Source organism: Pipra filicauda, unplaced genomic scaffold (genome assembly GCF_003945595.2).
Source record: "Pipra filicauda isolate LSUMZ 115617 unplaced genomic scaffold, ASM394559v2 scaffold65_size3143899_pilon, whole genome shotgun sequence".
NCBI lineage: Eukaryota > Metazoa > Chordata > Aves > Passeriformes > Pipridae > Pipra > Pipra filicauda.
In genome coordinates, this window is record NW_024104820.1 from 2,182,515 (window position 1) to 2,198,029 (window position 15,515).

A 15,515-nucleotide genomic window follows, 5' to 3' on the forward strand; every position below is an offset into this window, starting at 1 on the left:
GTTCACAGAGGACTTCAGCCTTTCACTTCTGCCTTCCATAAGACTGTAGCAAGCCAGATGGGAGCTTTCTCTTTCCCATTCTACAGCACTTACGCTGATGTTCAGCAGAGAACACCAAGCATGGTGGCTCTCCGTTTTTAAAAAGGAGTTTAAATACTAGAATCAAGTCAGCAATAAGGTAAGTTAGTCTCTCCTAACCCCCAATCCATATGAAAGCTTCATTTAGCTTCTGTAATACAGACAAGCCTTTGGGAACTAGTCTTTCCTGGAAAATGAAGTCAATATACCAAGTCAGCTGTTAACTCGCAAAGGTGCTGTCTGAGATAAGGGCTTGCATGAACTATTTCTCCACTACATAACTAGTATGTTTTATAAAACCAAGTTTTAAGGTATTTTGAGCATTCTTGGCTCTTAGTAACTGGGTTAACTAGTATATGGAAGCAAGATTAACTTTTATTAGCTTGAAGTATCATATTTTATTCAATTGATAAGAAAAATCATAATACATTATGCATCTGCCAGTTATAGTCCATTTAGTTGGTTCCAAAACCTAAGCAGTAAATGAGTAAGACAGTTTATCTAGTTAAACTGAAAAAACAGCATTCCACACAGCCAGTACTAGAGATGTCAACCGTATAGTAATTCCAGCATTATGTTGTTATGGCTTTCCAGAAAGTCATGAAGTTAACAAATTAGAACACATCAAGAGCCATTTTCCAAAGATTTATTGAAGTAGCGACAGGTTGCTCATACTGTGCTGGAAAAAAGCAGTTTTATTGAATTCTGATACTTAAAAACAGTATTGCAGCACAAGATATTGCTATTTGTAAACTAGACTCCATTGTAAACTCTAATCTTTCAGGGAGAGTCAGTTTGCAAGATCTAAGACCTATTTCCTAGCATAATCATCTTGCGCTCATGGAAAAACTGCAGAAAGGCACTTGAAAGCTGTTTCTTCCTTTAAGACATGGACTTTTTCAATCTTGCTGGTAAGAATTTCTCCTGCATTAATTAAGTATGCATCTTCACTTCAGCTCTACTCCAAGTCATCATGGTGCTGGGAAGTTTCATTAATAACCTGATGAAAAACAGAAACACTTGCATTAAGTTTTAGTGGGAAGTGGGGTTTTTTTAGACTTAAAAGTGGAACATGCAGTACCACAAAAATGTGAACAAATGGGTATCAGCTCTCACTTTTAAATGAGAAGTTCTAGTTTGCAAAGACTGTGCAGAAACCATTTAAGCTTTATTGACTTAAGACTGACAACAGCATCTTGCCCCAAACAAGTACCTCTGTTTGCTGCCACGTTTTCCTAAGGAAATCTTTTGAGAACTGCTAACTCAGGTGAACTTAAATATTCAATACAGAGGTAACTGTCAGAAACTTAAGGTTTTACCATCAGATGAATTTTATGAACTTTTCCATGGAAGCCTGTTTGCTACAACTGTATGTTAAGTCACACAGCTTGAACTGCCAGTTTCTGTTCTACTCAATATTTACTGCAATATAAAGGCTGCACTAAGGTAACCAGCTGTGATAGAAATAAAATTAAAAGTTACTACCAACCTGTCCATCTCTAGTTTCGACGGTCTTAATTAGAAGTGTCCTCTTTGAGTGAGTGTCAACCATTGGCTGAGACTCAATGTTGGTTTCTGCAGAAGAAAGTGTATTATTACCAATACTCTAGATGAAGGGTCTCCTCAAAGAAATGAGGTGTAATAGATTTTAGTGTCTACTTTCAGAATACCAATTTAGTACACAAAGAAGTATGTGGCTCTGAATAAGCCAGTCTTCTGCATTTTCTCCCCATTGCCCTTTAAGTGCCTTCAGCAGGCATCTAAATTAATCACTTGCTATGTATTGATATTTTTAAACAAGTGTCCAGGAACACAAGAGCTTCTACCATCCAAGGTTAAGTAATTGCAAGTTGTAATTGTAGTTATATCCAAGAAAAACATTCACAACCAACTGCACTTACACAAGTTCAAAAACCAGCATAAAAGGAACTATCCAAACCCCTCTCACTGGTGACAGAACAACCGGCTAAACTGAAGTAGCAGAAAAAGTTTACCTCTCAGGTTCAAAGAAGCAAAGGTTGGAATGGGCATGTTAATCCTAAAGGAAAAAAGAAATGGATCAAATCAGACACGGGTGTAGAGCGTCTTCTAGTAACTGTTATTTAGGAAGTGTCTGTATGTGATTACCTGCTCTCTTCACCCTCCAGCAGCTTTCTGTAGGTGGCAATCTCAATATCAAGAGCCATCTTTACATTCAGCAGGTCCTGGTACTCACGCAGATGGCGAGCCATTTCTTCCTTCATGTTCTGAATCTCATCCTGCAGACGGCCAATAGTGTCCTGGTAGTTAGCAGCTTCCATAGCAAAATTCTCCTCCATTTCACGCATTTGGCGCTCCAGGGACTCGTTCTGGGAGAGAACAATGAAATCAAGCACTGCTGCAGTTCAGCCACTCTTCCCCACTCTCAAAACTCTTAGCATTTTAAAAAAAGTTATGCTACATGAGCACCCTTTCTGAAAATTTATCCCAAATTTATCATCTTATTATCTTCCCCCCTTGCAAAGTCAAGGAGGGTTATTCTGCTACACGACTTGAGGTGTGCCATGTACTTGTTCTACCAGGTGGAAAAGCAATCCCTTACAGTAAACCCAACACATGCAGTACAAGTCAGTATGCAAGCAGTCCTCAGGGAGGGGTCCTGCAGGTGTACTTAAGACTGTTAAATTCATTTCAAGACAGCCTTTAGGGCAGTCAGGTTCTAGTAGCAGCAAAATTTGTACCTCCTTTCCACTGCTCCTCCGTTTTTTTTTTTATGGCTTCAGCTGTACCTGACAGACAATGCATAAACACTTCCAGAAAGTGCTACATAAACAGTGAATATTATAGCAAGAGAATGAACTCTTTATAGCTCAAATAAGACTAGTTCAGTGTATCAATCTGACCAGCACACTGTCACGCATGCAGGCAAACTAAGCCCATGGCATCCTCTTCAAAAAGTACTAATAAGCTGCTGTATTGCATGGTAGATCACCTGTATTCACATCTAGATCAACAACTAAACTGCAGTGCAGTGCTTAAAGCTGCAAAGGGAAGAATGCCCCAACCACTGCTGCCTTCTACTTACGCTTCCCTTAAGAGCATCAACTTCGCAGGTGAGAGACTGGATCTGTCTGCGGTACTCATTGGCTTCCTGTTTGGCCTGGCGCAGGGCATCGTTGTTCCTATTAGCAGCTTCAGAGAGATCTGCAAACTGTGGAAAGCCCCAGTTTGGTTAGCACAACACTTCAACAGAAATGGTGAAACAGACTTTTTGTGGACACAGCATCTGAGAGCGACTGAAGTCGTTACAAGTGTTAACACCCAAAACATTTAAATATTGGCATTACTCTTAGAATGCTTCTCTATTTCTAATTGTTAAATTGGAACGTGTAAGCAAACTTTCAGATTTGTTTCCCTACCCTGTATGTTTCCCATTTTCTCACCATTTTTTCACCCATTTGCTCACTTGTTTCTCCGGTACTTCATCCAACATCTGCTTCCAGGTACAAGCATAGGAAAGACTCCAAGTATGCACTCATTATTTTGATGCTCTTACTTATGGCACAGAATGCTTTCAGTTGTACTCTTCCCAGACAAGTTTAAATATTACTTTGTGTCATGGCTGTGTTAATGTCCAGTAGAGGGAACACTGAGTGCCACAGCAAAGCTGTTATGTACAATTGTTTTGAGCACCTGATGCATTTCACTTACTTTGGACTTGTACCACTCTTCAGCTTCCTGAAGATTCTTAGCAGCAACGCTTTCATACTGTTGGCGAACATCACGCAGGGCAGCAGTGAGATCAGGCTTAGAAACATCCATATCAATTTGGATGTGCTGTTCCTGGAGTTGGGCCTGCAATTCTCGGATTTCCTTAGAGAGAAGCAGACGCTCAGTGTTATTACACACAAGCATACAGAACGTACACAGGCAGGGATTCTGGGACAGAACCAGTAAAGAACTTACTTGCATGCCAGACAGTCAGCATCTAAACACAGGCCCTCATTATTCAGCTTACCTCATCATGAAGCTTCTTCAAGAAGACAATCTCCTCTTGCAGGGACTCAACTTTGCGCTCAAGATCAAGACGTGCCAGAGAGGCATTGTCAACATCCTGACCAGGGAGAAGAATGATTCACAGTCTTACAAAACTGGGCTGGAAAAGTCTTTTACAGCAAGTTCAGCAGCATACAACAGACTGATCTGAGCATTTTAGCAAGAAAATAAGAAATCAAAAGCTGTAAGAAACCCTTCTGCCATCTCCTACCCTAGCCTGAAACCATTATATGCACCTTTACTGTGATTTTTGTGAACTATACAGCATATGCATCTTTGCCAACATATTGGCATGATCAAGAAAACACAGATCGTGGTGTAAATCCTGCTTGAAAATGAAACAGATACTTGAGTCAGAAGTCAGCAGTAAGTGCTTCTAGCTTGATTACACTGAGAAAGAGTCTTGCAATTTACAAACTCCCATTCTTTCCAGTAGGGCTTAAAAGTGCAACCCAGGTGCCTACATGACTATCAGTGGGCTTGGTTTATGGACTCCTTGGTGACCAACCACAGAGCCCTTTAAGTCCACAGATCATAGCTGAAAACATACTTGTAAAAGCTAGTGAAGTATGTATAGGAACTGCAGCATTTACTTCTCCAAGCAGTTCAACAGGTCACCCTCGAGAAAAAGAAGGTACGAGCATAAATGCAAATTGAGTTACTCATCATTGCCTACACCCTCGTAGTTGCTGGCAAACACTCCACTTTTTGCTGGACAGAGATAATCTTAATCAACAGAAAAAATTCACTTAGGGCATAACAGAAGACACACCATGAATGTCACATGGGAGTAGCTTGAAATAGTTCAAAAACATACCTTAAGACTAAACATTTATTGGTAACTTCTTACATTTTAAATGTGTAGGATGACTAGTTTGCAAAGAGGACGGTTGTTCCTTTCACAATAGTTACATACACAGTCGCGTGCTTGTGCTCACAGGGTATTAAATTATCAGGTTTTCACAGCTTACTCTAAAGCTATTTTGAATTGCCCAAAATTCTTAATCAGCAGTTCTTACCATTATGACACCTTTGAAATAAGGAGTGTTTTCTTTAGCCTCCTAGAAAGCCATTCCTTGGATCACTCCTACTCTGGGGTAAAGTTCTTGCTTCAGAAGAATTCTTCTGTTCTCTTTATCCAGCAAAATACCCCTTTCATGTGTTATTCCACAACTTCTCTATCAAATCCAGTTTTCCACCCCACAGTTCATACTGGCTCTGTTTATCTGTTCTGGGAAGGAATTTCCTAATTAATTTGTTCTCCTCCCCACAAAAAACCCTCAAGATCATTCTGGCAGAAAATTACATGGCTATGACCCAACATCGTCAGTCAGATATCCCAAGCGTTTCTAGTGGATTTTACAGAAATCTGCATCCTGAAGACTAATCATTTTTTTCCTGACAACTGAATATCTACAGGATTTTTAGGACCTTATAATAAATTGAAAGAATCTTCAATTGAAGACACTTAATATATTGTATGTGCTTTACTATATGCTATCATTTGTATATTCCCTATCATTAAGATTCAGTGTATCAGTGTTTCCTAGATGGAGAACCACATGAACGAATAAGCTACTTGTAGCCTGAGCAAAGTATAAGTCATAGAAACATGAAAATGGAGTACCCACTGATTTTATCCTATGAGATTCTTTAACACAAGCCACATAATTCACAGGTTAAGCATCTCTGTTTACTTCAGACACACCTCAGGTTAGCCAGGAGCTGACCTGTTAGTCTTGTCATAGGTTCAGGACCTTGCTGCCAACGTAGTTGGCAACACTGCAATAACTAACTTTCTCACTAATTGCGATGCTAGTTTTGCCCCAAAGGAAAGAACTCACTGAACTTTTACATTTCTTTTATGCAGTACACCCCTCAGCACATGAATAAAATCACATCTTTGCCGAGAAGAATTAAATTAGAATTCAGTATGCATGACTTGAACCGTCTCTGAAGCAGGCACCTTTTGGTAATAAAAGCTCAAATATTTTTTCACCTTATTTAAAAAAAATGAAGTATACAACTGCTCTGTCTCGTAGAAAGTTATTTTGATGCTACATCAGAGCAGCAAAATGTCTGCTGAAGTGTTCTGAATCCATGTATAAAACTTTCCAGTGGAATAATATAATGGTTTAATAAAAAGCTGGGCTTTTTTTTTTTTTAACAATGGAAAGCATAACAGGATAGTTCAACTTCAGCATTCTATGAATTTCATTTCACTTTCAGGAGAACAATACTGAAACAGATTTACTTTTCAAAACCTGTATGTTAACCATACCCTTCCTAGTGAGGAAAAGCAAGGTATTATTGTTGTTCAGATAAAACACATCAGCATGCAAGCTATGTCACAAGTGGATTTAGTGTAGAGTTTCCACAGACGATTTTCATTTCTTATGCAAAAGCTACACTGTAGGAGGTTAAATGGATCCAATTCTGACTGTACTGCACACACAGATCTGCTAGAGGTTGAGCTCCTGAATGACTCCTTTCTAAACTGCAGGGAAGAGCTGGAGAATGAGTGTGGGATAGATACATACAAAGCCAAGTTCACTTGAAAGCCTAGAGTCTTCATGAAGTTCAATTGGTTTGAAATATAGACATGCCTAAAGTGCACCATTTAAGGACGAAAGATCACGTAAAAGCCAACCTTCAACTGAATTCAGCAATGAATCAGAGTAGATCAGGTTCTCTAAAACTTAAGTTAAATGCTTCCACATGGAACTTCACGCTATGTTAAATTGGCTTAGCACGCAAAAAACCCATAAGCTTAATTAATTAAGGCAGTATCTCAAATTGTTCTGTTTCAAACTTCTTCCCCAGAATGCCTGGGGAGACTGAATTCCCAGGCTCTGAATGGGAATAGGTGTTTCAGTTTCCACACATTATCTCATGGAGACACCTTCTATCCTTCAAGGACTATAAATTACCGCCATCAAAAGCCTTGCCCAGAGAAATGCTGACAATGAAGTGGTGATTTCCTGAATGGTGACTTCTACTAATGTCTATGAAGAGCTCTGGAACAAAATCAGCCTGTACCCAGCTGCCTGGAGATAAGGGCAGTCACTTCCAGCCTGGAGGAATGCTAGCAATGCTGTTTTACACCAGCAGTTTTAGGGAAGAGACCTTGTTTTGAGAAGGCACATTCCTAAACACCTCCTAGTCCAAACAAAGCTTAATCCAAGTTGAAAGCTGGTTTTGCACAAGTGAAAACTTGAGCTTAACAATTTTTGAACAGTTTGCACAGTTGGTTCTGGTTGTCATGTAGGTTTTAGTTTATCTGGATAACATCATAGCATCCTACAGAGAATAAATTCTAATGTAAATTGTTTCCTAAATTAACAACTTTGTTTTACAGAGGATTAAATTCCATGTTCTTAACAGACACCCAGAGAAGGCAGGCTCAGTTGCTGTGACCTCACCCCGAGGAACAAATTGACTACTTCGTGTCAGCAGACAACACCCACATGAAAAATTTTAAATTTGAAACTGTTGTCCAGTGATGCACTGTCCAAAGTGATTCATCAAAAAGGAGCTCTGGTTCATATAAAAAAATGGACGATATACATGGTAGACACATTTTGCTAGAAATATGCCCACACCATTACACATTTAGTAAGAATGCAGCCCACTGCGCCCTCCCCTCCGACACAAAGGGATCTATTATTTCAATCTGCTGCCACCACACTTGCCAGAATGCCTGTATCTGCATTCCACGGTGAATCCCATAGAAACCATTAATACCCTTCAGCCAAGCGAGCAGATGGCCCCCTTTCACTTTTATTGGATCGGAAAGTGATTCCACGTTGGAGCGTTTTTTGTAAAACAGGCTAGACTTGGATAAAGCAAGACAATAGTTACCCTCCCCTCCCCTCAGACCGCAGCATCCCCCTAAAGAAAACACGGAGGGTTTGCGTGAGAACTGACGGAATCTCTTTGTGCGAGAAAAGCAAACTCTTGCAGTCCCACCCTCCGTCCCAGGCACCGCCACCACCTCCTCAGTCCCTCCTCTCCGACCGCTCCCTCCCTCCAGCCCCCGCTAACCTGTCTGAAGGACTGCAGGGTGTTCTCGGCCTCCTCCCTCTGAAGCATCTCTTCTTGCAACCTGGAAGGGGCAAGACAGCGGTGAGGAGGGAGCGAGGGGTCCCCCAAATCCCCCGCCCAGCCTCCCGCCGGCCCGGTACCGCTCGGGATGCTCAGGGGCCGCCTCCGCGCCAGCGGACGGGGAAGGGGGACGGCAGCGGGAGGCGCCGGCAGCCCGAACCCGCGTCTCCCCGGCACACTCACTTCTCCCGCAGCCGCATGATGTCGTCGGCGAGGTTGTCCCGCTCCACTTCCACGCGTGCCTTATCGTTGGTGAGCTGGTCCACCTGCCGCCGCAGCTCCCGCATCTCCTCCTCGTAGAGGTCGCCCAGGCGGGACGTGCCCTTGCCCTTGAGCTGCTCCAGCTCGGCCAGCAGAATCTTGTTCTGCTGCTCCAGGAAGCGCACCTTGTCGATGTAGTTAGCGAAGCGGTCATTTAGCTCCTGCAGCTCAACCTTCTCGTTGGTGCGGTTCGCCTTGAACTCCGTGTTGATGGCGTCGGCCAGGGAGAAGTCCACGGAGTCGTGGAGCCGCATGGGCGGCATGCTGCTCCGCAGCCTCACCGACGTCGTCTTGCTGGCGTACATGCCGCCGGGCGAGGCGGACACGTAGCGGGCCGTGCTGGGCCGCAGGGCGCTGCCCAGCGAGTACCGGCTGCTCGACGTGATGTAGCGGGTGCCGGTGCTGGGGCGGCTGCCCCCGCCGAACATGCGGCGGTACGAGGAGTTCTTGGTGCTGCTGCTCATGGCGGCGGCGGCGCGGGCTTTGTAATCCGGGAGCGGAGCGGAGCAGAGCAGAGCAGGGGAACCCGAACGTACTGCGGGCGAAGAAGGGCGGTGGCCGGCGCCCGGGCCCCTTCTTATGGGGCGGCACCGCCCGTGGCTGGGCCCGCCCCGCCGGGCACGTCCCGCCCGCCGCCGGCCCGCGGGGAGGGGGCGGTGGCCGCGGACACAAAGACGGCGAGCGGGGCGGTTCGGGGAGTGGAGAGTGGGCAGCAGTCTCTGCCTTTCTGAGCCCCGTGGGACGGCACATTTCCGCCGGGGTTGCGGGACGTGGCAGGGAGGGCGCGGCGGTGGCCCGCGGATGGGGGCGCGGGGATCCCCGGCACGGCGCGCCCGGGGAGGACGGCGGTGATGGCAGCGGCATCCTCGGCTCCGCGGAAACCGCGCTGAGCTTCCCCTTGTCTCTCGCTGTCCCCCTCCGAGAGTGAGCGCGGTGATGCAAGGGGGGGATGGCAGGTTTAATGTTATGTCACAGGACTAGCAAAATACTCCAATTAACCCATTAAAACGTCTCTATAGGTATATGTATATATATATATGTATATATATATGTAAAAGAAACTTTCTGAGAACCTTTCTTTCTGAGCTTTCTGAAAGAGTAAGATCAGAAAAGACTGATGCTAACTATTCACGAAGGGCTGTCAAATGTTCAAAATAAACAGCCAGAAAAATAATGTATATGTTTTCTTTAGCTGCCTCCCATGACAGCAATGTCAGCTCCTACTTCTGCACTAAAGACACAAACTTTACAGGCTAAAGATGTTTTCCCCTCTAGCTGGGTGAACATGAGTAAGGCTTAATTCTGCCATTATTGTAACAGTGATTCCAGAAACAACTTACTTTTTTTAGTGTGGACAGTACATTATTGAAATAGCTGCATCCATGGTCTTGCTCCTGGATATTATTTAGGATAGTAGCAGGCTTGATTTTAACAAAGATTTGTTTCTGCAGTGCTATACCCAACAGACTTTTGCTATTCATTTCAGTAGGCACATGGTCAGAGTCTTAGGAAAGCAAAAATGATAATTTTTCATTAGACATGATTTGCAAATGAACACGAAAGGCCAGAAAAAACCCCCAGTGTTTCAAGAGCAATTTTACAATCAAAATGGGGCTACCAGCAGTAGAGAAGAATGATGTAGGTAGTGCAGGGCAATAGCAATGGCATATGAGTTAGCAGAGAAAAACTTCCACTGAGTAGCAGCAGATTGTTTTCAGTATGAATGCAGAAGTTTGTTAAGGGAGATGACAGAATCCCTGTCATTTAGATAAATTAAAACTTGAGTGGCCAAAGCACGACTCATATTCTCTACTTCTGCACTGATGCATCAGGTAAGGAACAACTTTGTCCTCTTTGCTATGGGAAGTGAGCGATACAATGTGGAGGTGTTATCTGTAATGTATTACTTCAGCACTTAGGAGATGCAAAACTACCATTGAGTTTTAATTCTTTTTAGCTTGCAGTCCTGCAGAGGCAAGTATCTTCACTAGAAGTTTTGATAAACCTGAACATGAACAGTGGGTGGAGAGAAAGGTCATTTTTACACTCCAGTTCATAGTAAAGTCAGCTATTGTACTTCAGGCATTGTAGCTTACAAGGGAGAATTTGAATCCATATATTTTATCAAACATCTTGGTTTTTTAAAGGCAACTGTGCTTTAGTTTTATTCTGTTGGCAACCAGAAGTGCAGGAATGAAGTCTGTATCTAAATGTAGGTCCTTGAGGTTTTAGTTTCCTTTATTCACTCAAGCAAAGGAAGCTGACAAGGTTGAGCTACTGAAGTGCTTACAGCGTAAGTCCTGGGCTACAGCTCATTCCATTCACCCACTGAATAAGAGGCAGAGGTCACACGGCATTCCTGAGGCTAAAGGTTCCTGAAGCCCAGCCTGGACGCTGTTGTGCTGCCTGGCCCTCTCAGAGCTCTATTTAAGCCATCAAGTTTGAGCTGTAAGCCTTTGTGAGCCCTGGCACAAAAGTACATACTGATTCTATGAGCAGGCAAAAAGCAAACCAGCACATAATCAACAGCCTCATGGATTAAAGATGTTTTACTCAGAAATGCTGATAGTTTTAGCAGATCGTTGGTTTTTTAAGGTGTGCTTGTGCCCAATTTGCTTTTTCTAACAGAAAATAACTTGCTTATCCTTCAGAAAACCTTCAATGGCAGACATATGCAACAGTCATCCTCATTCAGGAAGTAGTTTGCCTCTAAAATCCAAGGTGTTTATTTTAGTAAATATGATCCACCCCCCTCATGTTTCATGTGTAATTTCCATATGTTTATGTCACCGCTGCCATATGTACTCTTGGCCACCTGCCCCATTGCTTCTTCTCACTATGAAATGTTCGGATATTGTCGGCTGTTGGGACTACAATAAAGCTTTAGGTGCCTTTTGCTGGTTGGCATTTAGACAGATGCATAAATGGAGGAAGCTCTAAGTTTCTTGTAAGGCTGTAATAGATTTAATGTGCATTTTCATCCCAAACTCCAAAGGGGAATAAAACATGTCCCCTTGAATGCAAAAAAACCTCCACTCTCCTTTTCAGGAAAGACTCTATCTCCGTGTAGTCATAAAAATCATAGGAAGTGTGTTTTTAATGGAAATGAAATCACAGTAATCAGTGTAGTTTTATGGAAAATGCTATGGGACTCTCAGAGACAGTCAGTGATCGAGATCTTGACCACTTCTGACATGAAGAACAGACAGCTAATAGAATCACTCAGCACCACATTGGGGATTATTCATAAACTACTAGTTGTCATCTATGTTGTTTTCTGTGATAACTTCCTTTGCAATTCTGGTACCTAGTAGCTGGCTGGTCAGTCTGAAATATCACTTACCTCTTTAGAGGTAGATCTGAGGTCAGACAATGGCACTCTTAAAAAAAGAATCAGGTATTTTTATCATGAGACTTCCAGTTCACACTGCAGAATTTTTAATTTTTTTTTTTGCTTTTTTCCAGAGGATTATGTATTGGTTCACTGCCAAGAATGAAATTCAGAATCAAGCCATAGAAGTTTAGCAAAAAGCCCCTGTATTGCATGTAACTGTCATTAACAGGTAAAATGAGTATGCATAGAGAGAGGGTACAGATGCATGAATGGCTTTATACTGAATATATGTTGCCCTAAAAATGAAGATGTCCTCATAACAGAATTTCTATGATCTACTTGAAAAAATAACCGTTGCTCTGAAAACTTCACTGAAAAGAGTGGCATTCACTTCTTTTTTTTATTTTTTTTTATTTACCATTTCATTAAAACAGTAAGAAACTAGAGCAATTTAGTCCAAACATTGAATTTGCTTTCCAGTTATTATAAACTTTGACCAAACAGATGTGAATGCTTTCATTAATCAGATTTATGCTCCTTTTTCCAAAGTTTCTGCTTCCAGGAGGTGCAAAAGGACCCATAAATATTAAATAACCTTGAAAAACATCCTGCTATGCAAATACAATCATTTTTCTTGTCGGTACCATACAGCAATCTTAAGCCAGGGCATGCATGGGGCTGTAGAGGCATTCCTTCACACCTTCCCTGTGCCATTAGTATTGGACAGACTCTGGGCAATAGGGACCCACTTTAACATGAGGAAATGAAAGGCTCTTAATGCCCTACAGAGAACTGAACAGGAACTCTCTGAAGTGCTCAGCCACAGCAAATGCTCTGTCCTATCACTTGAGCGATTGCTGAACTTTCAGTGCCAAAGAGCACTTCCTCCTGCAGCCATGGCCTGAAAACACTAATACTGCTATGGCTTTGAAAACAGAAAAGTCCAAATTCCAAAAAAAATTGATTTTGGTTCTAAATCTTCACACGAGAACTGTCCTTCCCTTTAGCTGGGAGCCAAGTGGAAGGAGAAGCCTCCAAGAAAGGCCAGTGCATCAAGGGAAGAGATGATTTTTCTGAATCCAGAGATTCCATCTTCCTGCATCCCTCCCTCCCTGATTTGGGTTTGTGAACATCACCAGGCTGCAGAACATCTAAATGTTCAGGCATTGAAGTCTCCCCTTGTGAGTAACTTCCTTGACTAATTGAGGTCTTAAGAAAGAAATTGGTAAATTCTTTTATGAAATGTATTTTTAAAATAATGGTGCCTACAGTCATTGCCAGTGTTGCAAAGCATATCAAACGGGTATGACTAGCTGCTGATTTTTTCAAGTAAATGATTATGCTCTATACTCAAAACTAACCAACTCTGTTTAAAATATTCTATTTTAATGTATAATGAACTATATGAAACTGGCAGGGGTTTCATCAGTAGGGAAGTGATCTGAACATGACTCAAGCCACCCAGTTGCATGACTTACATTTCCAAAGAATTATTATTGTCATGTATTAAGTTCCTCTCTACTATGGTTTCTAATTGCCAGAATAGAATGTTTTCTGTGTCAAAATAGGACATTTCTGTACCAAACTGAGTGCTCATTTTCAAAGCCAGTACGGCCCTATACACTGAGTTCTTCTCAAACACCATGCACAGCTCTAGCAATACGAGAAGGGAAGGGTAGGGAAGGGAAGGATAAGTTTTTCAGCTCTGTCACTGGTATAGCAATTTATTTTATCAATCCCTTAAACAAATGAAAAACCACAGCAAAAAAGTATGACAACCTGTATACTCCATTTGTCCCTTCATTTAATAGCAATAGCACTGACAGCTGAATGCCAGCAATATGGTTAGCATTGGCTGTGACATAAATGACAGTGTTTTCCAAAATGACAAGAGGTTTGACGTGGTTTAAGGCTCAACCTGAAACTCTTTAAGCAGAAGTAATTTCCAGAATAAACAAGGTCTCTCAACCTTGATTTGGATGCCAACAATAGACAATTTGAAATTTTATCTCTCCACTGTCCTTGTTTCATGAAATTTGTATTTTTTCAAGGACCAATAAATTGTTCAAGGATCATGATGGGCACTTTATAAAGACCATTTAACTTAAATATCAGATAAAATATTAAAATTGATAGCTTAAGTTTTCAGTAGGATCTATGTAAAATGTATAGCGTGCATAGCTTCTTCCTGTCCTTTCTCCCTCCTGATGTTGCTCAGAGCTCAGTTGCTATCCCTGCAGCAAACTGTTGGCACAGGTAGAAGTCAACAGCGTGGATGAACATTCATGTGTCGTGGCATGTTACCATGGGAAGCTGTATTTGTCTGCGATCACGGTTTTAAATTTTGAGATTGCAACCTTTTTCAAAGATCAGTCATCCATCCATCATCTTTTAGCTTCAGAAAAAGCTAAAAGAAGTGATTCTAGCATGCCATTAATGAACCCCATCGGTTAAACATTTACTACTTTTTGGCTAAGTGTTTTTCAAAGCGAACTGCCTAAAGAGGCCCTCTAGCCAAAAAACAATTAAATCTGAGGAGTGATTTCATTTTTCTCTCTCCCCCAGTTCCATCACTTACACAAAGCATAAATAGCATAATGTTTTCGTGCCATGATATACCAGGAAATGATGATCCTTCTGAGGAAGAGGCAGGACTCAGCAATGGAATCATTAATTGCATGCAGCAATTGTTCCATTCTTCCTCTGAGATGCCCAGGACAAGCAGAACAGTACTAGCTCCTTGAGGCCAAGTTTTTAGCAGATTTCCCAGTCCAAGTTCTTGTGCCAAATCCTTGGTTCCAATGAGACTCATAAACTGAGTGTACATTGTGTTAGCCATTCTGGGCTTAGTTGGCTCCTTTCAAAGGGAAGAGGCGGTGGTACACACACCCCAAAGCTGAGAAGACTGAGTTTCTGAGAAGATGGACTGTTTTTACATGCCAGCTCTATGCCTAATTTCCAAGCATAAATATACTCTGTCCAGTTGGGATTAAGGAGGTAAAATGATCCAGATTTAAGATGCATAAAATATTGTGGGCTAAAGGAACTGAGTGGAAAATTTGTTAAATACAGAACAGATAATGCCTATGGCTGGAGAAGGAAGAGAGCAAATATCTCTAAGAGTGGAGGTGTCCATCCTTTTCAGGTGGAAAGTTGTCCTGTTTCCCATCACACACAAAATTCACTATCTACTTGACATTTTCCTTAAGAATTTGGTCTTGTATATGGTCATTGGGTGGGAGAGAGTTTGTGTAGGATGACAGGAGGAAGGACCTAACAACTATTTAGGCACTTTGTAGATGTTTCAGTTTTGCTGATTCAGACTTTTGCCAATATTTGTGGCTGTTCATTTGACATGGATGAGGCATTTGCCCTGAACTCCATGAACTCCACTTACTACCATGTAAGTCCAAAGCACATCAGAATGAAACAACATACAGGTCAGATGTCACAGTTTTTCAAAGAGAGAGGCGTGATTTCCCCTGGATATGGTAATGCAACTGTCTTTCAGTTGTATCCCAAAAATAATCAAGTTCTGTGGTATCAAGAGGAATCTTGAGATATATCCTGCAGATGAAGTACACAATACTATTGTATTACAATATACATGATGCCTGGACTGGCAATGATACTGGGAATTATGACAGTTTATGTTAATTAATTACTCAAGTTTAATGTTAGGTTTTGAACAACAGTGTCCCAT

General features: G+C 42.0%; 1 protein-coding gene across 1 annotated transcript; it reads right to left on the reverse strand.

The window, feature by feature from the left end:
* Window positions 1-446: 446 nt before the first annotated feature.
* Window positions 447-9,045, reverse strand: VIM (vimentin). Its single transcript, XM_027720483.2, has 9 exons — window positions 8,401-9,045; window positions 8,158-8,218; window positions 4,076-4,171; window positions 3,769-3,930; window positions 3,143-3,268; window positions 2,206-2,426; window positions 2,073-2,116; window positions 1,568-1,653; window positions 447-1,078 (listed from the first exon to the last, which is right to left on the reverse strand). Exons 1-9 carry the CDS (start codon window positions 8,940-8,942, stop codon window positions 1,037-1,039), a joined length of 1,380 nt encoding a protein of 459 aa, XP_027576284.1. The 5' UTR covers window positions 8,943-9,045; the 3' UTR covers window positions 447-1,036.
* Window positions 9,046-15,515: the final 6,470 nt, after the last annotated feature.

What these genes read in the sequence shown, in the direction of transcription:
- VIM (XM_027720483.2), bottom strand. Translation starts at nt 8,942, where the DNA reads ATGAGCAGCAGCACCAAGAACTCCTCGTACCGCCGCATGTTCGGCGGG. An exon ending in AAGAGTGGTACAAGTCCAAA is followed by an intron (nt 3,269 to 3,768) that starts GTAAGTGAAATG and finishes GGCTTTCCACAG; the next exon opens with TTTGCAGATCTCTCTGAAGC. An exon ending in TTGATGCTCTTAAGGGAAGC is followed by an intron (nt 2,427 to 3,142) that starts GTAAGTAGAAGG and finishes GTTCTCTCCCAG; the next exon opens with AACGAGTCCCTGGAGCGCCA.